The following is a 22,917-nucleotide window of genomic DNA, read 5'->3' as shown; positions in this document are numbered from 1 at the left end:
TGTTAGCTGTAATTTTGGGGGGAGTGAGGCACTATTTCAAAGAAAATAAGAGCTAAGGCATTGGATTAAAACAAACGTAGGTTTTTTTTTTTTTAATTTTTATTTATTTATGAAAGTCACAGAGAGAGAAAGAGAGGCAGAGACACAGGCAGAGAGAAGCAGGCTCCATGCACCGGGAGCCCGACGTGGGAATCGATCCTGGGTCTCCAGGATCGTGCCCTAGGCCAAAGGCAGGCGCCAAACCGCTGCGCCACCCAGGGATCCCCAAACGTAGGTTTTATTTGTAGTTATAAACTTAGGAGCTGTGAAGTGTAGGATATGTTATTTGCTTTCTCCGTGTCTGAGTTCACTCAGTTGTAAAATGCAGATGATTATACTACTATGTCCCTAATAGGCTTGTGGTGAGATCAGATGGGATGATGTGTATAAACCACCATTAAGCACCTGATGGATAGCCCTGAGAATCTAAAAACTGCTTGCTTGCAAGCACCCTTCCTAGCAAGTAGGAAATGCTCAATATTTAATAGGGCTCCCCCCCCTTTTTTTTATCATTGTATGATAAACATATAGAATAATGTGTGCTTAGAGTTGATTTTGATGAACCTGTGATCGTGGAGATGGTGCAAAGCATTTTTTCCAGCTCTTTATGTTGGAGGGCCCTGTGGATAGCCGGGTGTTGGAGCTCGTTCTTCAACAGGGAGAAACTTGGTTTATTTCAGTTCCACATCAGAAAACTTCAAAACGAGGAAAAGCTGGGTATGTCGTGTGGGGGAGTTTTCGTTAGGTGAAACTTCTTCACTGTATGCAAGTGCAAATACACGCCTTAGTAAGAGCATTTAATAAGCGGGGTAAGGAACATTTGTATTTAATCTTGTGATTTCTTTTTTAAAGATTTTATTTATTCACTCATATGAGAGAGAGAGAGAGAGAGAGAGAGAGAGCGAGAGAGGCAGAGACCCAGGCAGAGGGAGAGGCAGGCCCCACGCAGGGAGCCCGACGCGGGCCTCGATCCCGGGTCTCCAGGGTCACGCCCTGGGCCGAAGGCGGCGCTAACCGCTGCGCCACCCGGCTGCGCTAACCTCGTGATTTCGTTTGCAAAACGCGGCGTCCCTTTGTCAGCAGAACCCTGTCCCGGAGTCGAGGCGCTGGGTACCGAGTGCTCGCGTCCCCGCGTCCCCGCAACCGTGTAAGGGAGCCTTAAAGCGCGCATTCGCTGCCAAGAAGGGCTCCAACGGTGGCGGTCAATATGGGGGGGCGGGGGCGGGGGCGGGGGGCGAGACCCGAGCTCCTCTCAACCGCACGGACAACGTCGGCGTGATTTCTGCGGCTTTGCCTCCCCAATCTACCCCCGGTGTTCCGGCAGCAAACGCCCGGGAGCGCGGCGCCGGCGGAGGGGGCTCCGCGGGGGGGGGGTCCGAGGACGGGGGGGGAGCTCCGTGGGGGGAGGGGGCTCCGCGGGGGGGGTGCTCCACGGGGGGGAGGGGGGGCTCCGTGGACGGAGGGGGCTCCGAGGACGAGGGGGTTGCTCCATGCTGGGGAGACGGCTACGCGGGGGGGGGCTCCGTGGAGGGAGGGGGCTCCCAGGATGAGGGGAGGGGGCTCCGCGGACTGGGGGGGAGGGGGCTCCGCGGACGGGCCCCTGGAGGGAGGGGGGAGGGGGCTGGGGGGGCTCCGAGGACGGGGGGGTTGCTCCATGCTGGGGAGACGGCTACGCGGGGGGGGCTCCGTGGAGGGAGGGGGCTCCCAGGATGAGGGGAGGGGGCTCCGCGGACTGGGGGGGTAGGGGGCTCCGAGGACGGGCCCCTGGAGGGAGGGGGGAGGGGGCTGGGGGGGGCTCCGAGGACGGGGGAGGAGGGATCTCCGTGGAGGGAGGGGTCCCCGCGGCCAGGGGTGTGCTCCGCGGGGGGAGGCGCTCCGCGGAGGGGCGGATCCGCGCCCGGGTGGGGGCTCCGAGGACGGGGGCGTCTCCGCGGGGGGAGGGGCTCCGCAGACGGGGTGTCCCGCGGGGGGCTCCGCGGAGGAGCCCGGGCGCCCTGGCCCCGTCCCGCGCCTGCCGCCGTGGCCCCTGCGCGGGGTCCGAGCGACGCGGAGCGGCTCCGCCGGCAGTGCCCGCCCGGAGGGCCCGGAGCTCCGGCGGGGGTCACCGACCGACCTGGGGGCGCCTGGGGCTCGGCGGGGGGGGGGGGCTCCGCCTTCGGCCCAGGGCGTGCCCCGGGGTCCCGCACCGAGCCCCGCATCACATCACCGGCCCGCAGGGCGCCTGCGCTCCCTCTGCCCGCGCCTCGGCGTCCCTCACGAACCAATAAGTAGAATCTTACAAAAAAAGTAAAAAGAGAGCCAGAGCCAACAGCAGCCGGAAGGAGCCCGGCGGCCGGCCCAGCGCGGACAGCGGGGCAGGGGCGGGCGCCGGAAGTAGCCAGCCCCGAGGCGCGGCGGCGGCCAATCAGGTGCCGCCTTACTGCGACGGCGACGCCCCCGCCCCGGCGCAGGCGCACTCCGCGCTCCTCCCCCGGCCGTTTCCGGTTCCGCCCGGGCTGGCCGGCCGCGGGTGGCGGGGCGCCGGGGGCGCGGGGGATGCACGCCCTCAGCCAGGAAATTCGCGCCTTCTCCCGGAAGGGCCTGCGGAAGCAATGCACCAGGGTGACCTCGCTGACCGGGAGGACCACCGTAGAAACATGGGACGGCGCGCGGCGTGTCGTGGTGGAGGCCGGGCCGCCGGGCCGCGGGGGCAGCTGCGGATTCGTGCCGGACCTCAGCCTCGACCTGCGGGTCGCCGTCCTGAAGCCCTGGTTGCTGCTGGGTGAGTCCGCGCACCTGCCGCTGCCTCCGCCCCCCCTGCGGGCCCTGAATCTTCCTCGGCCCCCCGCCCCCCCCCCCCGGATGCGCGGTGCTCTAGTCTCATCACGCATCTTCCCGAAAAGCCGAAATGTCTCGTTATTTCTCAGATTCGGGACTTGGCGAGGGCCGGCCGGTGGTGTCTGCCCCACAGCATAACCCGCAGGAAGCCCAGGTGCTGGGAGCGCACCGCACCTGCTGCTTGGATCTTGGATTCGAGAACAGCTTACGGCCTGGTGCTTTTTTTTTTTCTCTGCAGGATGGCGTGTCCACGTTGCATTTTCTCGGATTATACACGGGTATAGGCTCCCAAATCATCAAGTTAAAGGGAATGCTTTCATTAGGTAGGACTGTGAAGAGGCAAGGGTTGAGGTCACAGAAACGAACCAGCCAAGTGCCTGTTGCCTCCTGGGCTGCTGGGAACCCGGTGGAAGGCCAGCCTCCCGCGGCCCATCCAAGGGCCTGCTTTCGGAGTCTTACGGAGGGATGCAAGACTTGAAGGAATAGGAGACTTTACTTTGTAGCTGTGGATTTGATAGTTTTATGATTTCCTTTTTTTTAAAAGATATTTTATTTTTTTATTTATTCGTAGAGACAAAGAGAGAGAGGGGCAGAGACACAGGCAGAGGGAGAAGCAGGCTCCCTGCAGGGAGCCAGATGCGGGACTCGATCCTGGGACCCCAGGGTCACACCCTGGGCTGCAGGTGGTGCTAAACCGCTGAGCCACCGGGGCTGCCCATGATTTCCCTTTTTTAAAAAAATATTTTATTTATTTATTCATGAGACACAGAGAAAGGCAGAGACACAGAGGGAGAAACAGGCTCCATGCAGGGACCCCGATGTGGGACTGGATTCCAGGACCCCCAGGGTCATGCCCTGGGCCCAAGGCAGACGCTCAACCCCTGAGCCATCCAGGCATCCCAGTTTTATGATTTCTTGTATGGTGGAGAATATTGTTTCCCTATACAGTGCGTGGTCCACAGATAGTAAATGAAGCACAGGTATGAAAAGCACACACACCTGTTGGCTTGGCAAGAGTTTGTTACGGTAGTTTTTTTTTTTTTTAAGATTATTTATTAACTTATTTATTCATAAGAGACAGAGAGAGGGAGAGAGAGAGAGGCAGAGAAGCAGGCCCCATGCAGGGAGCCCGACGTGAGACTCGATCCTGGGTCTCCAGGGTCAGACCCTGGGCTGAAAACAGGTGCTAAACTGCCGGGCCACCCAGGGATCCCCTACACTAGTCCTTTTAAAAAAAAAAAAAAAAAAAAAAGACAGCAATGTGTTAAGTCGATTTGGATTCTTTTTCATTTGTGAATAGAGAAATTATGACTTGGAAAGACCAGTGATTTGTCCATATATATGCATTCTTGAGTAGAACAAACCCTGAGCTGGTGGGCGTCAGAAATAGCCACATCCTGTTGTGCAGCACACACAGCATCTCCTTTAAAAACAAAACAAAACAAAAACACCACCTTTCTTTATAGAGTAGGGATGATCGGGGCAGCCGGGGTGGCTCAGTGGTTTGGCACCGCCTTCAGCTCAGGGCCTGATCCTGGAGTCCCAGGATCGAGTCCCGTGTCAAGCTCCCGGCATGGAGCCTGCTTCTCCCTCCGCCTGTGTCTATGCCTCTTTCTCTGTCTCTCATGAATAAATAAATAAATATTAAAAAAAAAAGTAGGGATGATCAGCTCCGTTTCACAGATGGGAACTGGATTTAACAAGGGTTAGGTAGTTTGCACAAGCTAACACGCATAGTACATGACAGAGCTGGGCATCTAGCCCGAGTCTGATCCACTCCTGGTCTACACTGTGGTTTAGGATGCCCCAGGGAGTCAGGTTTTCAGTCTTCCTCGGCCTCTTGGTAGATGAACTAGCACAAGTCCTTCATTCTCTGTGGTTCCCCAAGAAACTGCCTGTAAAACTAAGGCCAAGGTATCTGTTTCTCTCACAGGGTTATCCTGAGGTGGTGAAAAGTCTTTGAAACAAATTAATCACAGCTCACACCGGATTTGTTACTGTGTTATGCAGTGCACTAATCGCTCCATGAGCTATCTTGCATTTCAGATAAATGTCCCCAGCTAGTTTCTGAAGCCCAGTGAAAAATTAAGGGGTCATTTAGCTAGTCTGAAAGGTTTACCCAGGACTTGCACACCACTCTTCCTAGGAAGGAAAACACGCCCAGGCACCTTTTTTGGTTATTCAGCTTCCATTGTAGCAATAATGGTTTAAAATACTATGGTAGAATTTTATTTTATTTTTTTTTTTAAGATTTTATTTATTTATTCATGAGAGACCCAGAGAGAGAGCCAGAGACACAGGCAGAGGGAGAGGCAGGCTCCATGCAGGGAGCCCAACATGGAACTCGATCCCGGGGCTCTGGGATCACACCCCAGGCCGAAGGCGGCATGAAACCGCTGAGCCACCCGGGCTGCCCCAGTATGGTATAATGTTTTTTTTTTTTTTTTTTAAGATTTTATTTATTCAAGAAACAGATAAAGAGGCAGAGACACAGGCAGAGGGAGAAGCAGGCTCCATGCAGGGAGCCCGATGTGAGACTCGATCCCGCGTCTCCAGGATCACAACCTGGGCTGAAGGCGGCGCTAAACCGCTGAGCCACCAAGGCTGCCCAATGAGGTATCTTCCCAATAAAAATTTAACACAGGACTGTAACACAAAGCAACCACTTAAAAAAGGAGAAAAGCTGATGTTTATATCTAGAATTTAGAGAAAATTAACTTGAACTCTAATGCTACCAAATATTAGATGACACATACAAGCCAATTACCTGAAATCCATTTATGCTGACTAAATTGTTGCCCCACCTATTAACACACTCATGATTTTCTTATTGCTTGAAAAGGCAGAGCATACAAGTTGCATTTTTTTGGTCTCAAGAATAATAGCATTGAATTTATTGGAAGCCATTTTTTTCCCCCAGAGATGATTTAGAACTTCCTGCAGGAAACTAAAATTATTTTTTAATTGCGAAGTATCTCAAATGTATAGAAAATTACAAGCCGTAATAGTACAGAAAGCTACGTATCCACCATCCAGCTTTAACAGATGTTGATATTTTGATAGACTAATTTTTAGGAATAGAGTTAAGTGTAGGCTCGGTAAGAAACCAGTGTGTTTCAGATTACTAGGAGAATATCGGCCCACCAGTGTACTTGCTGGCTTCTCAGCTATCTAAAAATCACATAATAGAAGCTGGCAGGTTCCCCAGGTAGGTATGGTGAGAAAAACATTGTGCATAGAAATGGATCCTAATTTAGGAAAGTAAAATATTTGAAATCTTTAAATAATAAGTGCCCTGTGTTTTCAAATGTTTTAACTCACTTTGTTTTAACCAGTTATCTCCTGTTTGATCTTGCTTATTAGCCAGAGTCATTTTCCAAGTTTGGTAGATCTGGAGAGCCAGCTCTGACAGGAAGAACTGGTACAAGGGGATGGCCCTGTTGGTACACGGAATGTGGGTGGAATTCAGGGACCAGCAGTGTTTGCTCTAAGCTATTTGGTATTCCATAGCCAAATGGCACCAAGTCATTCTATGGGTGGTTTTTTAATACCCTTTTTCAAGTTACAAAAGAAATAGGTATGTATTGTAAAAAACACAAACGAGCATGACAAAGAAAAATCACCGATAAACCCACTGTAAATATTTTGTTCAAAGTACTTCCTTTTCATTTTTAGGCATATACATTTTTTTTTATATATAAAAATGGATGATGGTGTTTTGTAACCTAATGGTATCATCACCTAATATATCGAGAATATATTTCCTTGCCTTCTGTATTCTCGTTGGGTTGTTTTTTGTTTGTTTGTTTTTAAGTAAATTATCCCGAACGTGGGACCCAAATTCATGACTCTGAGATCAAGGGTCACATACTCTATGCACTGGGCCAGCCAGGTGCCTGTGCAGTCTCATTTTAATGGTTGTATATATATATTTCACTACATCAGTGTACCCTATCTTATTTAACCCAACCCTTATTATTAGGCTTTTGGTTGAAAATTTTTATTTGTTTTGGAGTTTTTGTTTGTTTTTTGTATTATAAACAATACTATAATGAACATCCTGATAGCTAATCTTTGCAATACCAGGGACTTTTAAGACAAATTGCTGGAAGTGGGATTTTAGAAGACAAGATATATACAAAATGAATATTTTTTAATCAATGTTTCTATTTATTTGGTTGACAGCGCACAAGCAGGGGGAGTGGGAGCAGGAGAAGCAGGTTCCCTGAGCCAAAGGCATGTGCTTAACCAACTGAGCCACCCAGGCACCCCTTAATGAATATTTCTAAATTGTCTTTTAGAGTGCTGCGTTGAAGTCCTCCCAAGTTGTATTTTTAAAATAAATGAATAACTAATAGGATTATTGTAAAAATTAGATTAAAAAGGATGATTGTTTTTATGATCATGGTGATATGATTTATTTCTTATAGGGTCACAAGATGCTGCTCATGATCTGGATACTCTGAAAAAGCACAAGGTAAAAAAAATGCTTCAGGTCTGGCACCGTGTATAGGAAGTATTTTAATTATTACAGTTATTTAGGAAGTTATTAGTCCATTTCAGAGTTTTTGGTGGTGGGGTTTTTTAAATTTATTTTTAGAGAGAGAGAATGAGCAAGCACTGGGAGGGACAGAGGAAGAGGGAGAGAAAATTTTAGCAAATTTCTTGCTGAGCTTGGAGCCCGATGCAGGGCTTGATCTCAAGGTCAAGACCTGAGCTGAAACCAAGAGTCGGACACTTAGCTGACTGCACCACCAAGGGGCCCCTCCCCATTTCAGAGTTTAATTTTTTAGTTGTCATTTTAATAAAGTTGCAAAAATTATTGTACCTAATTAGAATGTGTGGATTTGTAACCCAACTTTCCAGTTTTATATTGTCTCCCTTCATGTATTCTCATGAACCTGACTTTGAATTGCTTTTTCTTGCCTCTGCTTACGTAGTTCCTATGTGTGGGATAGACTTTCCTCTCTTCTTGTCCAAGATCTACCCATGTCCAAGTCCCCACCTCACATACCACTTCTTCCCCAGTGCCATCTCTCACCCTCAACGGATGTGATTTATTACTTATTTCAGTATTTCCTAAAAGAATTTCAGCCATCTGCTTTGTCAAGCAATATTTCAGCATCATGGAATTGCTATGGTTTGAGGAATGCAAGAGGTTTTTATTCACGTGATGCTTATAATCCAAGGGACATGGAGGGGAGAAAGACAGATAAGCACCTTCAGGACAGAGTACTATGTACTTTGATGGGAAAATGCAGGTGCGATTGGAGAGTGTATGAGATGATGCCCTTCAGCCATGTTTGTTTGGATTGGGTTGGGTTAGGGATTGTAAGGTCAGGGAAATCTTCCTGGAGGCAATGATACTGAAGTGTGCTCTGAATGGGATGGGGAGGGAACAGGCAGAAATGATTTGTGTAGAGGCCTAGAAGTAAGAGAAAGGCTAATGCTTTCAGAGAGAGAGGAAAATAAAAAAAGTTCAGTAGCCCAGGAATAGAGAGTGAGAAAGAGGATACCAAGAAATAGGGCCAGAGATATAAGCAAGAGTCAGATCCCAAAAGTCCATGTAAGCCAGAGTAAACGCTTTGGACTTGACGCCAAAGTCTTTGAAGGTCTTTACCCAGAGAAAAGACCAGATTTCTAAATTGGCAGTTTAGGAAAATTGTTTGTCAGAGGAAGTATAGAAAATAAATTGGAGTGTTGCACAAACTAAAGGTGGGGAGACTAGTTGGCAGGTAGTTGCAGTAACAGTTATAATAATAACTGCATGACAATAAGAGATCATGGCCTGGAATCACATAAGGATATGAGAGTTACTGTTATTTCCTAATAGGATCCATCTTAGGTCAATTTTTTTTTTTAAAAGATTGTATTTATTTGACACAAAGTCAGATAAATAAGAGGCTGAGCAGGGAGCCTGACTTGGGGCTCAATCCCAGGACCGTGGGATCATGACCCAAGCTGAAGGTAGACATTTAACTGACTGAGCCACCCAGGCGCTTCTTAGATTAATATTTTAACATAAGTAGAACAAGTTTCAAAGTCTTGCTTACATTAATAAGTTAGTTTTTCTTGGGGAAAGAATGCAAAATAGAAAAACTGATAAGTTCATTCATTGGCAAGTGTTTCATTATCTAGCCCCCCTTACAATACGCTAGTTCAAATTCACGTTCATCCTGGCTATGTGAACCCAGCAAGTTTAAAAGGTCCCTCTGTCTCTGTACACGTGACCCTGTTAGATGCCTAAAAGAAGCAAAGGTAAACTAGGCAGCTGAATAAGAGGGTTTAGTGAAAAGTTTCACAATTTGGCAAAATTTAGATTATTCATTTAAATGCATGGCATGTTTCAAAGGGCTATTCTAGGACTTAAATGCTATAATGAATAGAAATTCTCTTGTGGAGGATCATTTCAGAAATTTCGATAGGAATTTCATTTTAATGTTTAGGTACAGTAATAATAGTTGCTTTATATTAATAAGATATCTGAGTGCCTGGTGTGTGCCCTATAAAGCTCTATGGAAAATAGAAAACAGACTATAACATAAAATGTTCCAAGTTACTTACTGCCGTATTGTTCATAATAGCAAATCATTGAAAACAACCCACATGTTCATTGATAGGGAGGGAACTGGCTAAATAAATAATAGTACATTCACACCATAGAATACTGTATAGCTATAAAAAAAAAAAAAAAAAAAAAAAACCAAGAAAAGGGTCTGTAAATACTGATGTGAGAAAATCTCCAGGACATATTTAAGTGAGAGAGGAACCCAAGGTGTTCCCTTTGTTTAAGAAAGGGGATAAATGATTTGCCTAAAGATGCTCTAGAAGAATGTACAGGAAACCAACAAAAGTAGTTACCATGTAGGTGGTAGATAATGGAGTGGATAGGGACAGGGTGAGAGCAAGGCTTCTTACTGCTTCTTTTTTATAATGTTACGATTTTTGAACCAGTTTCAAAATATGAAAGTTTATTAAAATTGGAAATCATAATACCTAAACGTGAGGATTAAGTGAGATAACTTATATGCCTGGCACGTACTAAGTTCTCAGTAAAGGGGCTATTATTATCCCTGTTACAAAGGGCATCCCAAGGGCAACCACTCTAGTCAGGACCTCCATAACTACATTTTGGAAGTAGGTTTAATTACTGGAAAGGGTTTTAGACTGGGTCCCCATCCCCAACACCACCTGTAACTCAGTACAATTTTTTTTTTTTTTTTATCAGAACCAATCAGTACACACGTAAATTGTATTTCCCAACAACTAAATTCCCCAGGCATTGGTAACCCACCATATTCATAAAGCACTTTTACCTTTCAGCAGGTTTTCCCAAGATTCGCATTTGGTGTTCTCCATAATGCTGTGAAGATATATAGATAGTGAGATATATATACATGCATGAGTACATCTGTATATAAGAGACCTCTTTCCTGGTCTTTTGGGAATGTAGAATATAGTCGTAAAGACAAGGGAGACACATCAATAATGTGAAACATTGGATGAGGTTATATAATTAAGGGCAAAATCATAATCCCAGTCACGAGTATACTGGTGTTGAGTGACTTGACATAGATAAGACTTCACTGGGGAAAGCAGGAGGACACTTCAGACTTTATCTTCTAAAAATGTTCTTATCTTTCTTTCTAGTTCTCCCATCTCCTCTGTATTTGAGAGTCTTTCTTAGGGCCCAGGGTGTGATCAGTAGTTGAGCATCTACCTTTGGCCAGGTTGTGATCTCAGGGTCCTGGGATGGAGTCCCACGTTGGGCTCCTTGCAGGGACCCTCCTTCTCCCTCTGCCTGTGTCTCTGCTCTCTCTCTCTGTCTCTCATGAATAAATTAAAAAAATATTTTTTTAAAAGTCTTTTTTTAGTAGACATTTGAGGGTTTTTCTGTTGTCTTCTACAAGGCAGTTAGGTAATGGCCTGTGGCTTTCTCTTCATAAGGCCTAACTCCTGTAGTGTCTTAACCAGTGTTCTTTGTGTTGGGAAGCACAAACACCAGAGGAAGGAAGGAGAATGTGTATAATGATTCAGGGGGATCTCTGGGGGCAGAGAGTGGCTGTGCTAGAGAATCGATTGCCATCCAAGAGGGTCCCTCTCTCCCACTGGTGTCACGGCCTCTCTCTACACATCTACTCTATTCTTAGGAGCAGAATTTTTTTCAGTTTATTTGAGCACTAATAGAAAGTGGCTGTCTTAAAGCTCTGAAGTTTGTGGACCACTCTAGCTGTCTTATACACCTGTTTTTTAAATTTCTAAAAATAATTTGATCAGTCTTGTTTAAGTCCAGTGTCTGCCTGAATCTAGTCAGCTGTGCTAGGAGGAGTAGGGCACTGCTGGAGTTGCAACTATGAGGGCAGTGGGGCAAGAGAGGCACAGCTGGACAGATATTCTAAGATATGCGTGAAATACGTGAAAATACAGAAATAGGCAAAACCTAACACCCATGTGAAGAAAAAGAAGAGTACAGAGAGGCATGTCACGACAAGAAACAGGGCCTTATTTTTCTGATCCATTTAGCTTTCAGATTCTTCTAATTGACTTTCCACTTGGCTCCTTCCATATGCTTGGTAGACTGTAGGAAAGGAATTCAAATGCATAGATGGAGTAGAAAGTTGCTTCTGTGTACCATTTGAAAGAAAATCTTTTGTGACTGTCCTTTCAACACGACTAATTCATGGGAATCTCTGGGTTTGAGGCCTGGTGGCTTTGACATATTTTACAAACTCATCGAGTGATTCTAATGTGCAGCACACTTAAGAACCATCATATGTATAAAGAATATGAAGGAAAACTGGGAAATAATTATTGAAAGGGAAGGTTGTGTTACTGATGCACTTTCCTTATTCCTGTTTTTTATGTGGATAATCATTGATTTTTTTGTTCCCCGACAAGTATTTTAAGTACTTTCTGTGCTAAAGTCACTGCTTACTCAACAGTACTTACTTATAATAATAATAAACCAAACATGGTTTGTACCCTCATGGAGTTTCTAGTACCACAAGGGAGACAAATAATCTCTAAATGCCTAATTAAGGCAAGTAGAGGGTGCCATGGGAATGTAGAATTAGCACTTCTGGCGAGGGATGGGCAGTCGGAGAAGGCTTCCTGCAAGAATTATTCAAGTGAGTGATGCCTAAATTGTTTATTCTTGTTACAGATCTCAACATGCCATTCTCTTTTTGATCAACCTAGTATTAATTCATTAAAGAATGTTAAAAACCATCCTCTTTTTTTCTTTAAGGTGACCCACATTCTCAATGTTGCATATGGAGTTGAAAATGCTTTCCTCGGTGACTTTATATATAAGAGCATTTCTATATTGGATCTTCCTGAAACCAATATCCTGTCTTATTTTCCAGAATGTTTTGAATTTATTGAACAAGCAAAAGCAAAGGTAAGTTTTATTGTGATCCACAGGTTCTTCAAAGGCAGAAATTTTAAGAGACCATCTGTTATCCAATCTTAATTCTTTTTGAAATGAATACAGAGAGAACCACTATGAAATTTCCCCTCCAACAATCTTTCATGAACATCTACAACTATTTAGTTCTCCAATTTTTTTTTCTTAGTGAGATTTTTTTTTTTTTTTAAAAGTAATCTCTCTGCCCAGCGTGGGGCTCGCACTCATGACCCTGAGATCACAAGTTGCATGCGGTATTGGCTGGGCCAGCCAGGCGCCCTTCAATGAGATATTTACTCTTAACATTAATTTCTCATCTTCCTGGGCTTCCTGAGAAGTGTTAGGAGATAAAATTCTCCACTTACTGAACTTCCCTGTGTTTATATATGCTTAGATTTCTTTTGATGATTTATTTTTTTATTTTATTTTATTTATTTATTTTTTAAATTTTTTATTTATTTATGATAGTCACAGAGAGAGAGAGGCGCAGAGACACAGGCAGAGGGAGAAGCAGGCTCCATGCACCGGGAGCCCGATGTGGGATTCGATCCCGGGTCTCCAGGATCGCGCCCTGGGCCAAAGGCAGGCGCCAAACCGCTGTGCCACCCAGGGATCCCTCTTTTGATGATTTATAACCACCTGCCCTCTGACCAATTTGCAAGATAAGGTGGAGTAAGGGATAGATGCTGCTGTAGGCCTCTTAATGTATTTACAAAGGTTAATATGCATTTTTGTGGCTGTGGTAAGGCTAGTAGTGAATTTATGCATTGTCAACAGTAGAAAATTATAGGCCGCTCTAAGGACTATATGTGTATTGCTTTACTGATATTGTATGAAAACGTTGTTCAGAAGCTGTCCATTGGTTTTCTGACCTCAAAAGACCAACAGATAATATAATGCTTCAACTTTGGTAATAGAGTCAAGTCAACATTGGGCTTCTAGGTTGGCTGTTACCAGTAATTGTACCTTGAAATGACATCATTTTTAGTTAGTATATAATTTCTTACAAAATTCATGTGAGATAAATAGATAGAAGCACTTAAAGAGTAAAGTTAACTCCCCTGGGGCACCTCTAACAATCAGAATCCAGCTTAGCTGAGTTCTGGCTAATGATTTCCTTTCTACCTTTTCTCCTTCCCTTTTTTCCTCCCTCTCCCTTCCTTCCTTTTATTTAGTAATATTTATTGAATGCCTTACATCCCCAGCACTGTTCTAGGTGCTTTCCATTAGGTCATCTGCAAAATGACTGCCATTCAGCTTTATTTAATAGCAGATATTTAGATAAAAGAAGAGGAAGAGAGTTTCTGATTCAAGGCCTAATACTGCCCAGTGTTTTCTCTCATGAAAAATTTTATAGGGTCTACATCATACCATTCCAATGTGCCGGCTGATAGTGCGAAAATAAACAAGATAACGTTTCCGTGTTAGCTGCTTCTCTAGGGAGATGTGAGGTAGACCTTACATGGGAAGAGAAAAATGTAGGCATCATCCAAATGATATTCATGTTAGAAGATGTGTCCATGTTGCAAGTGGAAAGGGTAACAGTTAAGTAGAAGTTTCCTTTGCTTGGGTTTCCTAAAACACAGACCCTGAGACCAAGATTAAGAGCTGGTGCTTCAGGTGAGAGGTGGAATCCACGGGCAGTGAGAGTGGGTAGAAAGGGAGGTGACTCAGGACAGGATGCGCAGCCACGTGAGCTGGTGCATTTACTTTGCCAAGCACAGTGCACCATGAGCTGCGTGTGACACAGTCGGGTGCTCAGCAGGTGTATCTGCTCTGCCACATAAGGCACCTCCCCGCAGGGAGCCCAAAGAAATCACTCCTCCACACCGACTTTGGGAGGGAGAGGGGAGAGCACGTATCTGTCTGGCTCTCTGTCAGCTCCTGCGCTAGGCTGGTCAAAGTTTATCCACGGGGAGGGGCAGGGGGTGGTGACTGGTCGCCCAACGCCTGGTGACAGCACTCCACTCCTTCTGCAGCTGCCTTGGAGCCAAGCTCAGTGGCCTGTGGTCTGACTTTTCATCCACATTCAGAAGTTCAGGGTGTACTTATTTATGCAGAGACCAGCACAGGGCAAGAGCCAGGCCTTCTTAGGCAAGCAATGCTCATCAGGCCTAAGGGGAGCAGTTGGCCACAGGGGTGGAGGCTGAGGTGCAGCAAGCCCATGAGATGATGGCAGCAAGAGAATCTGAGGAGGTACCTAAGATGTTTCTGCTACAAGATGTGCTGGAATTCCATAATCTATTCTGATTTCTCAAGCAGTTTTATGATGCATTCCTAACCTCAGCCAGTATTTCCTTGCCCTGAAAACTCTTTACTCTTCAGATTAATACATACTTAGTTTGAGCGATGGAATTCTTGAATTTTCTTTTTTTTTTTTTCTAGAAGAGATCTTTTTGTAACTTTCTCTGTTGCATATGCAGAGTTTTAATAAATGTGATTACTCAGTGAATTGAGTATTTCAAAACTACCTTTCTAGACCCTACTTGCTTGTTTTATCTTTCTACCTGCAGCTGCCAAATGGGATCTCTTCTGGTTTCCCATGTGTTTTCTCATTGTCCTCTGAACTTGTGAAAACCCTGTTGTTTGGTTTCTCTGCCTTTCCACTATCTCTGTGTCATGCATTATTTGTTAGGTTTATACCTGAAGGGATAGAAATACACATGAGGGTATATATAGTAGGGTAACCTGTATGGTCATAAGAGTTCTTTCATGAAAATTTATTTGACTCCCTTTTTTTTTTTATGTACAAAAGGTTTTGTTAATATCAAAATACGTATTTGATATTCCATGTTTACTTTATTACTCATTTTATGAGATGTGATTTTAAAAACATGATGTAAGTAAATTATGTCATTGTAGAAAAATTGACAAATACAAAGATAAGTAAAAATTCACCCTTCTTACACCATGTGGACATAACTACTGGTAGCGTTTTGATATTTTTTTATTTATCAAAAGATTCATTTAAAAACCTAAACTTGGGCAGCCCAGGTGGCTCAGCGGTTTAGCGCCGCCTTCAGCCGAGGGTGTGATCCCGGAGACCTGGAGTCGAGTCCCGCGTTGGGCTCCCTGCATGGAGCCTGCTTCTCCCTCTGCCTGTGTCTCTGCCTCTCTCTCTCTCTCTCTCTCTCTCTCTCTGTGTCTCTCATGAATAAATAAATTAAAAAAAACCTTTAAAAAGAAAAAAAAAATAAAAACCTAAACTTGGTTCATTAATCTGTCAATAAATATTAATTACTTATTCTGAGAAGATATGAGGGATACGTACATACTGCTGCCCTCAAAGAGCTTAAGGTCTAGTTGAAAATTTATTCACAACAGCATGAAAACAGGATGCTTGATAAACTGGAAATACTATAACATGATTCCTGTCTGCCCATAGCAAAACAGTGATTCAAATTTGTAGGAGAACACTTTCTTCTTGGAAATGGAGAACAAAATTAATTTACTTGCTTGGCAAACATTTTGGAATATCTACTATGTGCCTCAAATTGCACTAAGGACACAGTACCCAAAGATGGCTGAGCTATTCCCCCGACCCCATCTCACTCAGAGAGAGACAGACTTCTTAGAACAGAAGCCAGTGTTAGCTGGACCAAGAAGAGGAACAAAGGCTTTCCAGGGAGAGGACAACAGCAAGTGCAAAGAAAAAATTATAAGTTTTTATCTATCTATCTATCTATCATCTATCTATCTGTCTATTTTAAAGATTTTATTTATTTATTCATGAGAGACATGGAAAGAGAGAGAGAGAGAGGCAGAGACACAGGCAGAGGGAGAAGCAGGCTCCATGCAGGGAGCCCGACGTGGGACTCGATCCTGGGTCTCCAGGATCATGTGCTGGGCTGAAGGCAGGCACTAAACCGCTGAGCCACCCGGGTGCCCCACTTTATAAGTTTTTAAATTATTACTATTTTGAGTTCTGGAAAGGGGCTATAAAGCCAATAACTTTTCTGAGAATACTTTTTTTTTTTTCTGTTAAGATTTATTTATTAAGAGAACGAGGTGGGGAGGGGTAGAAGGAGAGCGAGAGAGAATCTCAGGCAGACTCCTCAATGAGTACAGAGTCTGTATGGGGCTCGATCTCCCCATCCTGAGATCATGACCTGAGCGGAAACCAAGAGCCAGACACTTAACAGACTGAGCCACCCAGAAGCCCCTGTGGGAATACTTGCGAGGACATTTTGATACCAGAGTAATAAAAGGTAAATAAGTCATTTCAAAGGCTGTAGAAAAGCAACAGAAAGGTGGCTGTTACATACAAGATATAAGAAAGAAGAAAATACTAACATTAAACATGAGCTGGCACTGAATGTATAGTGTAAAAGACTGAAAATAAAGCTGGTTTCATTTTCAAAGGCATATTATGGCTCAAAACAGATGACTAGTGTGTAGTCAGGAAATACTAAAAATGACATTGACTGTTATCTTTCATTTCGCTTACCACTCTGGGTCTGTTTGGAACATCTGGTTTGTTTTGAGAGAAGTTCCTTACTAGTTTTCATCACTTACTGAAACATGATTTTTTAAATGTCTTTAATCTCATAAAAACGAGCTATTATACACAGAAAAGTTCCATGTATGTAGAGTGAGTATTGGCGTTAGCCCGTCTTGTACAGAAGCAGTTAAAATTTGGAAATAGTCATATATATAAGAAAACAGGGGCGCCTGGGTGGCTCAGTTAGTTGGGTGTCTGTCTTTGGCTCAGGTAATGATCCTGGGGTCCTGGGATCGAGCCCCACGTTGCATCAGGCTCACTGCTCAGCGGGGACCCTGCATCTCTCTCTGCCTCCTCCCACTTGTGCTTGCTCTCTCACACGAGGTCTCTCTCTCTCTCTCAAATAAAGTCTTCAAACTTTTTTTGAAAAAAAAAGTTTCCACATACATGACCTGTGACTTTTCTCTTAGTTATAGATATGTATCTACTAAGCTTATTAGGCTCTTACATGTACTTTAGTAGATTATTTCAGTTTGATAAAAAATACTTTTTCAAAATTCCAAATACATTGTCAAAGCATTTCATTTCCGGGGGGAGGAGGGGTAGGAAGAGAAGTTGGTTGGTTGATTGGCGGATTATTTTCCATTCGTTGCTTACAGTGAATTACATATATATTTTTTTAAGATTTTATTTATTCATGACAGACACAGAGAGAGAGAGAGAGAGAGAGAGAGGCAGAGACATAGGCTGAGGGAGAAGCAGGCTCCATGCAGGGAGCCTGACGTGTGAGTCTCGATCCCGGGTCTTCAGGATCAGGCCCTGGGCTGAAGGCGGCACTAAACCGCTGAGCCACCCGGGCTGCCCAGTGAATTAAATTTTGTTAATTGAATACATTGAATCAAATTAATAAAATGAACCTCCTTTTATAATTTCAAGTAGTGTAAGAGTGTACAAGTGATTTAGTAACCTTTCCAAGTGAATAATGGAGGTTTTTCATTGATTTTGTTACAGGATGGAGTGGTTCTGGTTCATTGTAATGCAGGAGTTTCCAGGGCTGCTGCAATTGTAATAGGATTCCTGATGAATTCTGAAGAACTCTCATTTACCAGTGCTTTTTCTTTGGTGAAGAATGCAAGGCCTTCCATATGTCCAAATGCTGGCTTCATGGAGCAGCTTCGTACATATCAACAGGGCAAAGAAAGCACTAAGTGTGACAACATACAGGAGTCAGAAAGGGGTGACCAGTCTGTGAGTCACATTCCAGCAGATAAAGGACAACTGTAATTTCTGCATTGGCCCCTACAGCTACCCGTCCTTGTTTTTGAAAAGTAGACCAGTAAAAACTTACTTCTGTCTTGGCGTTTTTCAAGTAGAAATGGAGGTGAATGGATTGTCTTGAGCTAGAGTATAAATACATTTTTAAGTTATATGATGTTTTCTTTGGTATTATAATGTGTGATCGAATGCTGCTTTGATTTGCTAAGAAAAAATAATGTATTACCAATGCTTGATTTCTGTAGAAGAAAAAGAATTACATTCAAAATCTTTATTCGAGCATGGAAAGGTTAAATCAGTTGATTAAGACTTTTGGTATTTTTCTATTCCAGCAATATTTTCATGAAGGAAAAAACTTGAAGTGCTACTTCACTTACCATTTCAGAGGGTGGTCAATTTCTGTGTAAAGCATTTGAGATGAAAAACTAATACTTTAAACCTCCCAAAAAGATATAACCAAAATCTGAAGGTTGACACAATGCAGGCGCACTTTACTTGATTGTGCTTTGCAGATGTTATATGTGCTACAGATTGAAAGTGGCAGCCCTGCATTGAGGAAGTGTATTGGCACCATTTTTTCCAAAAGCATTTGCTCACTTTGTGTCTTGGTGTCACATTTTGGTAATTCTCACAGTCTTTCAAACTTGTTCATTGAAATTGTATTTGTTCTGGTGGTCTGTGATCGGTGATCTTTGATGTTGCTACTGTAATCGTTTTGGGGTGCCACGAACCAGACCCATGTAATATGGTGAACTTAACTGATAAATACTGCTTATGTGGTGACTATTCAGTTGGCCCTTTCCCCATCTCTCCTTCCTTGTCGGGCCTCCCTACTCCCTGAGACACAACAATACTGAAATTAGGCCAGTTATTTACCCTACGATGGCCTCTAAGTGTTCAACTGAACGGAAGAGTCGCATGTCTCTCACTTTAAATCAAAAGCTAGAAATGATTAAGCTTAGTGAGGAAGGCATGTCGAAAGCAGAGATAGGTCGGAAGCTAGGCCTCTTGCGCCAAACAGTTAGCCAAGTTGTGAATGCAAAGGATAAGTTCTTGAAGGAAATTAAAAGTGGTACTCCAGTGAACACACGAATGATAAGAAAGCGAAACAGCCTTATTGCTGATATGGAGAAAGTCTTAGTGGTCTGGATAGAAGATCAAACCAGCCACAACATTCCCTTGAGCCAAAGCCTAATCCAGAGCAAGGCCCTGACTCTCTTCAATTCTATGAAGGCTGAGAGAGGTGAGGAGGCTGCAGAAGAGAAGTTTGAAGCTAGCAGAGGTTGGTTCATGAGGTTTAAGGAAAGAAGCCGTCTCTGTAACATCAAAGTGCAAGGTGAAGCAGCAAGTGCTGATGTAGAAGCTGCAGCAAGTTATCCAGATGATCTAGCTAGGATCATTAATGAAGGTGGCTACACTAAACAGCAGATTTTTAATGTAGATGAAACAGCCTTATATTGGAAGAAGATGCCATCTAGGACTTTCATAGCTAGAGAGGAGAAGTCAATGCCTGGCTTCAAAGCTTCAAAGGACAGGCTGACACTCTTGCTAGGGGCTAATGCAGCTGGTGACTTTAAGTTGAAGCCAATGCTCATATACCATTCTGAAAATCCTAGGGCCCTTAAGAATTATGCTAAATCTACTCTGCCCGTGCTCTACAAATGGAACAACAAAGCCTGCATGACAGCACATCTGTTTACAACGTGGTTTACTGAATATTTTAAGCCCACGGTTGAGACCTACTGCTCAGAAAAAAAGATTCCTTTCAAAATACTACTGCTCGTTGACAATGCACCTGGTCACCCACGAGCTCTGATGGAGATGTACAGTGAGATTAATGTTGTTTTCATGCCTGCTAACTCAACATCCGTTCTACAGCCCATGGACCAAGGAGTCATTTCCGCTTTCAAGTCTTATTATTTAAGAAATACATTTCGTAAGGCTATAGCTGCCACAGACAGTGATTCCTCTGATGGATCTGGGCAAAGTAAATTGAAAACCTTCTGGAGAGGATTCACCATTCTAGATGCCATTAAGAACATTCGTGATTCATGGGAAGAGGTCAAAATGTCAACACTAACAGGAGTTTGGAAGACATTCATTCCAGGCCTCATGGATGACTTTGACGGGTTCAAGACTTCAGTGGAGGAAGTAACTGCAGATGTGGTAAAAATAGCAAAAGAATTAGAACTAGAAGTAGAGCCTGAAGATGTGACTGAATTGCTTCAATCTCATGATAAAACTGTAATGGATGAGGAGTTGCTTCCTATGGATGAGCAAAGGAAGTGGTTTCTTGAGATGGAATCTACGCCTGGTGAGGATGATGTAAAGATTGTCGAAATGACAACAAAGGATTTAGAATACTACATAAGCTTAGTTGATAAAGCAGCAGCGGGGTTTGAGAGGATTGACTCCAATTTTGAAAGAAGTTCCACTGTGGGTAAAATGCTATCAAACAGTATCTCGTGCTACAGAGAAATTGTTCGTGAAAGGAAGAGTCCATCAATGCGGCAGATTTCATTATTGTCTTATTTTAAGAAATTGCCACAGTCCCCCCAGCCTTCAGCAACCACCACCCTGATCACTCAGCAACCATCAACATCACGGCATGACCCTCCACCAGCAAAAAAATTACGGATTGCTGAAAGCTCAGATGATGGTTAGCATTTTTTAGCAATAAAGTATTTTTAAATTAAGATATGTACATTGTTTCTTTAGATATAATGCTATTGCACACTTAGTAGACTATAGTGTAAACATAATTTTTATATGCACTGGGAAGCCACACAGTTCATTTGACTCACAATATTTACTTTGTTGTAGTCTGGAACTGAACCCGCAATATCTCTGGGGTATGCCTGTATTTATATAGTGGTTACAGTATTCACAAAGTTTTTTACGTCCTTTTGTGAAAATGAACTTTCTTTTTATTTTTAACTTAATTCTATTGCCTGTATTTATTTATTTTTTAATTTTTAAAACTTTTGTACAGATGTTGTCATGTGATTGTGAGCTTATGGTTCTTTTGGTGATCTGGTCTCATGCTGTTTTTCATATCCTAGGTCCCTAGCTTTCTGTTTTTGGGTTACATGTCATAATTTTTTATCTCCTTGGATCTGTGGGAATATATTTTATGGTGAAGGATCATGCTTTGGGTGTGATTTGTTCAAGTCTGTCTTCTAATTTGGTATTCTACTAGAGAATGTATTTTTCAAGAAAGAAGAGCTATGGTTTTGTGAGAAATTTTAAGTCCTTTGTTAGAAAGCCTAAAATCATTTGCAATTTTATCTCTGGCAAGAGGCTTTGAATAGTTTTCTTTCTTTTTCTTTTTTTTTTTTTTTAAATTAAGTCTCCATATTGGCAAGGCTGAACTCTGTACATTATAAATTTGTTTAAAGATACTACTTGAATCATTCAGAATAAAGTGTATTTAAAATTAATCACAGTAATTGGGATAGAATTTATTTAATAGCTTTTGAATAGCCTTTCATGACTTAGAAAATTTCATTCGCCATCTAGATTTTATTAAGAAAGTCTCGAGCCCTTCTTAAATACACATTATAGAAAACAAGCGTATTCCTATGTGTAAGTTGGAAAGTGCACATTGAGTACCTCCGTGTATTTGAGAACGCATATTCCTTACGCTGTCAAGATCGAAAAGTGGAACTGATAAATGCAACTGATGTTTTGAGATTGCTTATACCCTGACAGGATGCCATCACATGCACAGCTATGAACTCTGCTTCTGTTGAGAAGTAACAAATGTGGGTGACCTACCTACAGTGAACTCTTGGAAGCAGACCAAGGAGGCGGAATCTTCTCAAGCATGAGACTGATATATAATGTTGTCTTTATGGTCAGTATTGCTGAGGGTTTGCTAAGTGAACCTATTCGATTTGCACGAAAGCATTTATTTAAATATCTTTTTTTTTTTTTTTTACTAGGTGCTCTTTAGTCTTCAGCCACTAGATGTTGTGACATGGAGCCTTGACTAGAACTTGTTCATAGCGGATAGTATATTATTTGTCTCTGGTTTGTGTGCTTAGTTGTCAGTTATCTGGTTATGGTGCAAACACATACCTTCTGTATCAGCTACAGAAGTGCTTTGAACATCAATATTGTTTTATCTTAAATGATAGTAGTTTGCTATATCTAACATAGGTAAACAAATCAGTGAATGTAATTCAGTTTTTTAAGTTAGGGATACTGTATAAGGCAATGGTGTATCTCCTATATATGTTACGCACAGCATGTTTCTTGTGTGCCCCATGGATATGTCACTGTGTCAGACCTAGTTATTTATAAAAAGAAAATTGTTTATAATGATCATCTGTCTCCCATATTAAAAAGTCTTAAAAATGCATACCAAGTATAGGTTTGTTTTGAGGAGAGGAAAAGTGTTTCAAGGACTTTTTGCCTCTATTTTAAAATGGATTTTTTCTACCATTTTTAGAGAGAGGAGGAAATTAAAATATCATTTGCTTTTTTTTTTTAAATTTTATTTATTTATTTATGATATTCACACAGAGAGAGAGAGAGAGAGGCAGAGACACAGGCAGAGGGAGAAGCAGGCTCCATGCACAGGGAGCCCGACGTGGGATTCGATCCCGGGTCTCCAGGATCGCGCCCTGGGCCAAAGGCAGGCGCTAAACCGCTGCGCCACCCAGGGATCCCAATATCATTTGCTTTTAAACATTTAAAAGAAATATACAGCCTTCCTATCAAGCTGAAAAAGATAAGTAGAACAAAGATACTGGAACATATGATAAAAATTATATTTATTTGAGGTTAATGTTTTTTAAATCTTTTGCTAACTTTGTGCTTTAATATACGTTAGTGATCATATATAATTTGAATGGAAAATACAGGAACTATTTAAATTTTTGGAAAACTGAAGAAATATTTTTCTTGGTTCTGGGTAAAATTTAGACCATTAGAC

At 43.0% G+C, this 22,917-nt stretch overlaps 1 protein-coding gene across 1 annotated transcript; it reads left to right on the top strand.

The window, feature by feature from the left end:
- Nucleotides 1–2,509: 2,509 nt before the first annotated feature.
- Nucleotides 2,510–21,418, top strand: DUSP19 (dual specificity phosphatase 19). Its single transcript, XM_072811193.1, has 4 exons — nucleotides 2,510–2,800; nucleotides 7,287–7,333; nucleotides 12,104–12,256; nucleotides 17,715–21,418. Exons 1-4 carry the CDS (start codon nucleotides 2,575–2,577, stop codon nucleotides 17,985–17,987), a joined length of 699 nt encoding a protein of 232 aa, XP_072667294.1. The 5' UTR covers nucleotides 2,510–2,574; the 3' UTR covers nucleotides 17,988–21,418.
- The last annotated feature ends 1,499 nt before the right edge of the window (nucleotides 21,419–22,917 follow it).

The sequence above is a fragment of the Canis lupus genome, chromosome 34 (assembly GCF_048164855.1).
Source record: "Canis lupus baileyi chromosome 34, mCanLup2.hap1, whole genome shotgun sequence".
NCBI lineage: Eukaryota > Metazoa > Chordata > Mammalia > Carnivora > Canidae > Canis > Canis lupus.
Note: the sequence above shows the minus strand (reverse complement) of the source record. Positions and strands in the feature narration are given on the sequence as shown.

Bases quoted from the DNA above. Each gene is read 5' to 3' on its own strand.
- DUSP19 (XM_072811193.1), top strand. From the start codon at position 2,575: ATGCACGCCCTCAGCCAGGAAATTCGCGCCTTCTCCCGGAAGGGCCTG. The intron at 7,334-12,103 runs GTAAAAAAAATG...TTTTTCTTTAAG, and splicing joins ATACTCTGAAAAAGCACAAG to GTGACCCACATTCTCAATGT. The intron at 12,257-17,714 runs GTAAGTTTTATT...ATTTTGTTACAG, and splicing joins TTGAACAAGCAAAAGCAAAG to GATGGAGTGGTTCTGGTTCA.